Source organism: Pangasianodon hypophthalmus, chromosome 1 (genome assembly GCF_027358585.1).
Source record: "Pangasianodon hypophthalmus isolate fPanHyp1 chromosome 1, fPanHyp1.pri, whole genome shotgun sequence".
NCBI classification, from domain to species: Eukaryota; Metazoa; Chordata; class Actinopteri; order Siluriformes; family Pangasiidae; genus Pangasianodon; species Pangasianodon hypophthalmus.
This window is the reverse complement of record NC_069710.1, coordinates 3,934,507-3,943,660: the sequence shown is the minus strand read 5'-3', so window position 1 is coordinate 3,943,660 and position 9,154 is coordinate 3,934,507. Positions and strand designations below refer to the sequence as shown.

At 39.1% G+C, this 9,154-nt stretch overlaps 2 protein-coding genes across 3 annotated transcripts in view; one reads left to right on the top strand and one right to left on the bottom strand.

Annotated features, from left to right (window-relative positions):
* The first annotated feature begins 291 nt into the window (after window positions 1–291).
* Window positions 292–5,542, top strand: ccne2 (cyclin E2). The gene is made up of 11 exons (XM_026914066.3): window positions 292–360; window positions 1,268–1,302; window positions 1,408–1,486; window positions 1,625–1,675; window positions 2,159–2,304; window positions 2,895–3,030; window positions 3,116–3,262; window positions 3,355–3,585; window positions 3,679–3,790; window positions 4,167–4,324; window positions 4,415–5,542. Exons 2-11 carry the CDS (start codon window positions 1,289–1,291, stop codon window positions 4,520–4,522), a joined length of 1,182 nt encoding a protein of 393 aa, XP_026769867.3. The 5' UTR covers window positions 292–360; window positions 1,268–1,288; the 3' UTR covers window positions 4,523–5,542.
* Window positions 5,543–6,587: 1,045 nt separating this feature from the next.
* The window catches only part of si:dkey-22o22.2 (neural-cadherin), a 108,049-nt gene continuing 105,482 nt past the window's right edge, over window positions 6,588–9,154 (bottom strand). For both annotated transcript variants that reach the window (XM_026914300.3, XM_053237468.1), the window contains exon 33: window positions 6,588–8,761. In XM_026914300.3, the coding sequence (XP_026770101.3) occupies window positions 8,285–8,761 (477 nt within the window). In that variant the 3' untranslated portion in view covers window positions 6,588–8,284. The remainder of the gene's footprint in view (window positions 8,762–9,154) is intronic.

Genomic DNA, 9,154 nt, shown 5'->3' with positions numbered 1-9,154 from the left:
GAGGTCCACTGAAGCCGTGTATTGCGTGCTTGGGCGCCAGTTTCGTTTGACCGCGAAATAAGAAAAGCGCTCTTTTTTTTTAAAAACACACTTTCACACCATACCACCTAGCAAACACACACTCACACCCCAGCTACCGGGGGTAAACACGCTCAAATGTCCTCAAACTGCTTAATATTTATCCCTTTGCATCGTAATCATGTCTCGGTTAAAGGATTAGTTGAAACACAAAACCTCGAAGGTTCAGTTTTTAAATATATTAAAGCTCGACAGTGACCAGCCTTCGCGCATGCGCACTCGCGCCCTTTATAAAGGTTGGCGCCGGCGCCAGCTGATGTCTGTTCATTTATGCTGCAGCTGGTGAGTAGACGCTTCTCTTACACCGAAATTTCCTATTTATTAGTTTATTTTTTTAAAATCATTTTGCAGTTGTTAACTGGAAATACCATGGAGATGCTTTTAACTGCGTTTGTACGATGTTTATTATTTGTTATTCCTATTGTTGGCCAGTTAGCAAAGTAGTAGTAGTAAGCTAACCTGGGTGTACTAAACCGCTGCTAGTTGGACAAGTTGTCTTATTAGCCGTCCTATATGATGTCTGACTTTCTTACCATATTAATTTACACTATATTTGAGTATGTAAGGTAAATAAATAGGTTTTTAGACGTGGACACAGAGAGTTAGGGACCAGTCCCGCCAGTCTAGTGCGGTAAAATATTTGGGTCGATTGCTAGCTCCTTAGCTAATCTCTTGTTCAGGATTAGGGAGAAAGACACGAATAATTAGGGGGGAAATAAAGTTTTAGTTCGTGTAAGACTCAAAATATATATGTCGTATGGCTAAAAATTGAGAAGTATTGGATTTTAAAGAGTATCTAGCTGCTTTTTGGCTGGGTTTTGTTTGAGGCGGTTTGTCCTCCCGCTTCTTAAATTGGCGGGGAGTCGACTTTCACAACCTCCCCCGGGTAAAGAAAACTCCTTTTACAGGGATTTAACTACATATTTCCAGGTTACATAGAAAGAAGTACCTAACGAAGAACCTATTTTGTGGTTTTGTGGTTAATTAAAGTTAGGTTTTTCAACATTATTCTTTGAAAAAGCTCCTAAGATAGTGGTTGTGCTGGATAGTGCTGCTCTAACTAGCAGCAGTTTGGCCTGTTTTGGGTTTTTGTTCTGCTTTACCTGAACCACTTTCTCTCAAAATATAAATGTATCTGCTGTCCAGGAAATATTACCAACATAACATTTTGGTATTGTCTTAATTTCAGAGCTAATTTGCCTTTGGAAAAATGTCAAGACGCAGGTGAGGATCCAGTCTTGTATAAACTTGTTGAACTAGATATTAGCAAAGAGAAAATCTATGACCCCAGTGTACAAACATCAACCTTCCTGGTTTATTTTTGTCCAGTTGCCGTAACAGTCTGCAGGAAAGAGATGAAAACACAGCAGACCAGAATACCACATGTCCAAGGAAGAGAAAAGCTGAGGTAGCAGGATATCTTCTTGCTATTCAGTGTTGGATTGCATGCATTTTGCATGCATTTTTTTTTTTTTTTAAATGATTTTAGTGACATGGGTCGTGCTGCAGTAAAGACTAACATCATGGTTGCTCTGTTTATTATCAGCAATGCAAAAGAAAAACTCCAACAGCCAAGAAACAAAGTTATGAAATTCAGGTGAGTCATGTTGTGATTTGTTATTAATCTTGCTTTCAGATGTACCGATAGAAAAGTACGGATTAATTTTTCTTTTTAATTTTATTTATTATTTATTTCTTTTTCATAAATAAATACACATACTGTGGTTTCTATAAATCGGTGTTAGTGTGCTAATTGCGTGTGCGTGATGACGCAGCAGCTGGTCAGCGTCACGGTTAGCTCCTCCCCCTTTTATCCCGCCTCCTCCCGCCAAATTGAGCTTTGTTCAGCTGGCCTGGGGGCTTTTGTTCCTCACTTGTGTGTGTGTATACATGTATTTATGTATTTATTATAAGGATAGGTGTGTAATTCTGATGTACAATATTTATTGCAAATGCAAGTGTACAGTTAAAAAAAAATTAAAAGTGGTGCACTAGCTCTTAAGTGCCTAGAGTTTGAAGAGATTCTGCTTAATCTGTGGGAGTTATAACTTTTTTTAATATGAAATGTGTTCTCTTATAGAACCGGTGGGAGGAAGGAGATGTTAGCCCGTGTGTCCTTGTCGAAACGCCTCACAAGGAACTTGAAGAGACAAGTAACTTGTCTGGTTTTAAACACTTCCGGTTCAAGAATCTGTTCATCAAGCCCTCTCCGCTGCCTTGCCTCAGGTAGGAACATGGGAAGAATGACTTCCTGTGATGTAGTATTGAAGAGATTTTTGAATTTTTTTTGCATTCTACCAAAACTATGGAATTAACATATACAAAAATGAGAACTGGCTTTTTTTTTTTTTTTTTTTTTTTTTTTTTTTTTTTTTTTTTTTTTTTTAAATCTAGTTTGATTTGTAGTGACTGAAATGAGCATGGATTAAATATTTTCTTTCTCAGTTAGCTGAGTATTGAGAAGAGATTTTTGAAATATTTTTGCTTTAAAAGTCTACAAAAACTGTGGCATTAACATGTACAAAAATGAGAACTGGCGTGATGTAGCATTAAATGAAAAATATTTATATCAAGCTTTTAACAATGGACATTGTCCCATGGCAGCGTTACAGAAATCTGGATTTAGATTTATCCCTAATATCCCAATCTGTGAATTGTTCTGTGGTCTATTTATAAAAAAAAAAAAAAAGTACTTTTAAGTGTATTGTGGTTTATCACATTGTATAGCCCTAAATGAACCCATCTTAATATATGGATAAGGCACGCTTGATTGTTCTCTTTTAAGTGTTTGTTCCTCGTGTGTATGTATTTGACAGCTGGGCCAGCTCGGATGATGTGTGGATTAAGATGCTGAATAAAGAACTGAAGTACATCCACGATAAAACCTTCATGCAGCAGCACCCCAGCCTGCAACCAAAAATGAGGGCCATTCTCCTTGACTGGCTTTTAGAGGTTTGTGATTAATGTGCGACTTGTATTTTCAAAGTCATAGCTGCTTGGTGCAAGTATAACATTTTGCTTAAATGCATCTCTTTAGGTGAGTGAGGTGTATACGCTTCACCGTGAGACCTTTTACCTGGCTCAGGACTTCTTTGATCGCTTCATGCTGACTCAGGTAGCCATTGGGAAGAACCAGTTGCAACTCATTGGCATTACTTCACTGTTCATTGCATCTAAACTGGAGGTAAGACAATTGACTTGGTTGCCTGTTTAATGAGATTTGTATATATAAATGTTAAAAATGTGTAACCTGTTTGATTTATTTTGTGATTGCAGGAAATCTACCCACCAAAGCTTCAGGAGTTTGCATATGTCACAGATGGTGCCTGTGATGAAGATGAAATCCTTGAAATGGAGCTGATAATGCTGAAGGCATTAAACTGGCATCTCTGTCCGGAAACTCCCATCTCTTGGTTGAAGCTTTATGCTCAAGTGGGCTCTCTGAAGGAAGGACCAAATTTTCTTGTGCCTCAGTTTTCTCAGGAAACCTATATACAAGTGACTCAGGTGATCTTGGTTTACCATTTTCTCTTGTCGTAATTACAGTAGTGTGACCTGTACGCTGTTGTGTGTACTGATGTTCAGATTCTCTCTTTACAGTTGCTGGATCTTTGTATACTGGACATTAACTCGTTAGATTACCAGTATGGAGTTCTGGCTGCTGCTGCATTTTGTCATTTTACCTCAATTGAAACTGTGCAGAAAGTATCTGGTAAGACATGGAGAGAGATTTAAATCACTACCTTTTTTTTTTTTTTTTTTTTTTTTTTTTTTTTTTTTTTTAAATCCAAATCTGGTTTCATTTGTAGAAACTGAAATGAACATGGATTAAATATTTTCTTTCCCTCAGTTAACTGGTACTTTGCTAATTGGAACATCCCATAGGCTATTAGGTTATGTTTAATACTAACTACTGTGTTGGCAAAAATGATAAATGTTTGATTGTAAATGGAACAAAGCTTGTAGCTATCAGGGGGAAAATGGATATGTGATCATCAGTGTGCTGTTCTTCAGTCAGTATATGGATTGAGTAAAATAAGCAGTGATTATAACAATGGTAGCTCATGTATGTCTTGTTCTTGTATTAGGTCTGACATGGGACAGTATATCCAGCTGTGTGCGTTGGATGGCCCCCTTTCTGAGGACTGTGAATGAATATGGCCAGCCGAAACTGAAGGACTTCAAAAAGGTTGCAGCGGAGGACCGGCACAACATCCAAACTCACGTGGACTATCTGTCCATGTTGGTAAGTATCATTTTCTCACTCAGAGTTCGTCTGCTTTTCTCTTCAACCTCAAACCAAAAGTTGTGAACATGGCTGCTTTGTGTGTTTTAGAATGATGCTCAGCAGCGACAGCAGGAGAACCTGGACCGATTGTCTCCAGTGGCTGTAGGAGGCCTGCTGACTCCACCCAAAAGCACAGAAAAGCCCACTAATGTGTGAAAGACTAAAGAACAAACTGTTGTTCCTGTTTCTGATCCACACCACCTGGCAGTCAACAACACAAGCATGCCTTTCTCTTTATGTGCAAAGGACGTCTGGACCCACATGCAGTTTCAAAACTTCCAGAACTGGGTTTGTTTAACATCATTGTTGAGTATGAGAATGACCCAAGGTGCTGTGTTTTGAAAAGAAAAAAAAAAACAAAAAAAAATGGTGGTCGTGACCTCACAGGATGGCGTTCAAAGCCGTGACGTGTGCCTTTCATCAAAGACTCTGAATAGAAGATTGTTTACAAGTATTTAAGCCCTATACAAGATTTTAAGGCTTTCATTTCTCAAACATACCCAGAGCAATGCAGTGTTATATTCTAGATTGCTCGTTTTGTAGGATTATTGTGTGTTTGTCTTATTTTATTTTTCTAGCTGTATGAAACTGTGTGTGATGAATGTTCATGGACTAAACTATGTTGCCATAGGATTTCTAGTCAGTGCTGCTCTAAACCTCTGGTCATTGTGAAGCTGAACTGCAGCATGGAGACATGGAAGCTGGTGTGGATGAGTTGAGTCATTCTCACACACGTGCTGCATTGTTTGAATTCTTATTCTTTAGGAACATGTTCCTTAGACTGGCTATTATTTCACTCTGAAAGAAGTTTGATGAATTTAGAATTGCAAAAGTATTTGCATATTTATGGTGCCACCTTTCTATCTTAAATTTATTGAATTTTCATGATGCTATGAATTTCATTTCATTCTGTTGCCAAAGGCAAATATTTAATTCAATGGGTGCTTATTTATGAAATATTGTAAGACGCAGTATTGTGCTGGACCTTACTTTTGTAGCATAACTTGATTATATATTTTGGTTTTTTTAACTCTCAGAACTGAGAGCCAAATACCGTGCCTGTAAAGTAGATGGTGTAAAACTGTATATAAGAGAATATGTGTACATGTGGTAATGTCAAGACATGACTTCCCTGTCTTAGTTGTTAAATATGAAATATTAAAACCTTGATAGCAATTTGGCAATTATGTGTTGAATTAATACTGGAAGATGCAGAAATGAGGACCCCCCCCCAGAGAAGTCTTTCATATGTGAGCAAATGGATTCATATTCAATTTCTTCAACCTGTGTGTATATATAAATTTCTTTTGCGCTTGTATGTTTTAATGGTTAGGTTGTTATCGTTGGGGGAAAAAACTAGGGATGGCCCAAACTGATTTAAATTGGTATTTAATCGGATTTGACGCTTTCTGATCCCATCTACTGACGTATGTTGTGTTCACATTTGATAACCAAGATGGCTGCTCTTGAACAATATGTTCTTTGAATGATTTGACTTGGTTACTCTCATATCAATATTGATAATATTGCAGCAAGTGTAGCCCTTTGGTGCTGATTTTTTTTTTAAACATTTGATTTGCTTAAATTTTAAAAGAAAACTAAACCAAAGTATTGGTGTATTGTCAGATTACCATGTGTAGTATGTGGTACCTTATATTTTTCCACATTTCTTTAGGTAAATTTAAAATCCCAGACTTGGATGTGACATATTGGACTATAGTTTGGGCAAAGTGTGCTATGCTAGCTTCAAATTTGTATCTCAAGAGCTGGTGTTGTTGAAACGTCTATCATTTGCCTGCAGAACATGAGATATGAGGAACCATTATAACAAACTACTTTTAATACTGCACTGTGAAGTTTGTTCTTATCAGGAGACTGATACTTTTGTGCATTATTATTATTATTATTATGATTACTTTTTCCCTCCCCAAACACTCGAGATCCAGTTATTGTTGCACTTGTACTCCACACGTGTTTTACGCCCCTGGCTTGTAGCTGTTTTCTCCAGACAGCTGGCTGGTGTAGAAGCCATTGGGCTCCTTTCCTCACAAAGCCACTGTTGTGTGAGTCTTTGTGTAGTTCTGAGACCTCAGATGGCTTCAGCCTCCCTAAAACACCCCCCAACACACACGCAGCAGTAGCAGTCAGTCTCACAAAGAGGTGCTGCCTTTTTTCAAGTGTTCCACATGCAACTATTTAGACAAAAAGACATGGTTCTTGTTCTCTGTTAGACTTCCATTCAGCAGAGCTATACTACTGGCCAATAAAAAATGCATTATGAAGTAAACCATTTTAATTGTGTACAAAAACTGATTGCTTTAGCTTATGATAAAGTGATTGAACATTTTGAAATGCTTTAAGGAAAGCTTTATTTATTAAAACGTATATGCAAAAAGGAGTACTTGACATTAAATTCCTAGAAAACATACATATATACATATATACACACAAGGTCATAGGGTCAGTATTTAAATGTATGCAGTACTATGGACACTATAATGCTTGTGACAGGGACAGAGTGGATTGTTGGTGCATATGCTGTTGTTCCCACACTCGGAGTCTCATTTGCATTGAATGATGCTGGGTTGCGAAACAGTCCCAGGCTTCTCCAGTGCGCTCCTGAACTGGATTTTATTCTTAACTGTAATCACTGAAACAGGAGTAGTCCTCTGTACTGAACTTATGTCACTGCTTAGTGTGAAAAACTCTGTCACAATGAGACACAATGCTGAAGAGGTTGAAAACAATCAGTTAACAAAACAAGTGAAATATCGATTAACACCATCTAATGGTAACCTTGCTCCTTCAGATTCATTGTTCATACAAAATATAAAATTTAATTTTCAGAGAGGTTGTTCCACATAGCAAAAAATAGAACTATATTAATTTAAAGCATTGAAAAGTTTTAAACAATGACAGGTTTTTGTGATTGTATTTTTCGCTTTTTAAAATCCACTCAAAATGCTGCAGCCTGTACACTGATGCAAGTTCGTCAGGAAAACACAGTGTTTTGTAAATTTAACTTATCAGATCAGACTGAAGTGTAGGAAGAGGATGCTTCACACAGCCCCTCCAGTGTAGGAGAAAAGAAATGGCAAATTACTTACTTTTTATGGTAGCAAAACCAAACAGATTTAACACCTTTGACAGGATTTGTTCAATAGATCTCAAGAAGTTACCAACTGCTTTATATGCCGCAAAATCCTGTATTACAGAACATCATGAATTCATTCATTCATCTTAAGTAAGTGCTTTTTTCTGGTCAGGGTAGAGGTGGATAAAGAGCCTATCCTGGGGATAGTGTGCATGAGGCAGGGGCACACCCTGGCTGGCACGCTGGTCCATTGCAGGGCACCATGCACACACTCATTCACACCTACGGGCAATTGAGAGTAGCCAATTCACCTACTGGCAGGGAGGAATCAGAGAACCCAGCAGAAATTCACACAGATAGAGGGAGAACGTGAAGCTCCACACAGACAGTAATTCAAGCTCGGAATCAAACCGGGGAGCTGTGAGGTTGGTAACGCAACCCATTGCGCCACCGCGCCACCTGGGAACATCAGTACGCAATAAAGGATGCATTTACTTCTGCTTAGAGTAATTCTGCCTTCACTTATCAATCTTAATCTGGAAAGTTCCCCTGCACTGATTTCAAAACGAAATGAAATAGCTCTGTGGTATCCTGACAGAAAATGCATTTCAGTGTAAAAATAGCTATTCTGTGGCTTTGTTCCCTCTGTAAAACATCTGTCAAAGATAAAATAAATACAGCACTAACAGTTCACATTGAGTCAACTCAATAAATAAAGCACGCCTGCTATCCAGTCTCCAGGCTTCCCTTCCTCTTAAAGCTTTGCCTGAACTCAGTAAATAACACAAACACGGCAAGCTGTGGTTTCACTGGCTTTCACTGAGTTAGTGTAGCTGCTCAAAGCTCCTGCCCCCGGTGTGGCTGTGGCTCTGCACGACATCTGTGTTTGCAAAACCCGCCTCAGGCCTTTGATACAACTCCTTAAGGCCCTCAAATTTGGGCCCCCAGTGCCGCAGAGAATCGTAGCTGAAGTCTTCTTCTGGGATGGCTGAGCTCAGAGAGCTGAGGCTGCCTGCATTTGAACCTGCGCCTTCGACGCAGTACACGTGGTAGGTGTCCATGGGGAAGGCCAGGATGTCGTTATCAGCCTCCCAGATGATGCGTGCCACGTAGTTCTTGAAGTCCATGGCGCAATGGGCAGCGGTGATGGGGTTGTGGTGATGAGTGGGCTGGACTCCGCCGGGGTGCACCTCCTCCTGAGAGCCCTGAGACGACTTGATAAGGGGCGCTGTGGTGCATGAGGAGGACTGAGACAAGCTGGAGCAGAACGGTCTCTTCAGCTCAGTGATGTCGTAGGCATTCTGGGGGGAAATTAAAAACAGCATGGAGAAAAGTGAGAATGAGGAAATTATCAATAACAGAGAACCTGATAGACCAGCTTAGTGGGGAAGCATAGAATAGTTTCATTTTGTGATAGATTATAAACACTGAAACAAGTGAGGAATTACTGATGCGAAAAATAAATGGAGTTGCCATGTAGTTAGGCAGCTACCTTTAGACACTGTGTATTCGTAATGGTCGGTTTATTAGGCACAGCTACCCTGTTGAACCACCTGTAAGTTTCCAGTTCAGGGGTGTAAATCAATGACACTACAGTATGTGTATCTGTATCTGTTTAGTGCTCCAAATATCTATATCTCTGTTTGGATTTAATCCTAAAGTGGGCATGGCCTAAACCAGAACCAGAGTGTTTT

Coding starts and splice junctions, on each gene's coding strand:
- ccne2 (XM_026914066.3), top strand. Junction 1,487..1,624: donor CAAGGAAGAGAAAAGCTGAG/GTAGCAGGATAT, acceptor GTTTATTATCAG/CAATGCAAAAGAAAAACTCC. Junction 3,586..3,678: donor CCTATATACAAGTGACTCAG/GTGATCTTGGTT, acceptor CTCTCTTTACAG/TTGCTGGATCTTTGTATACT.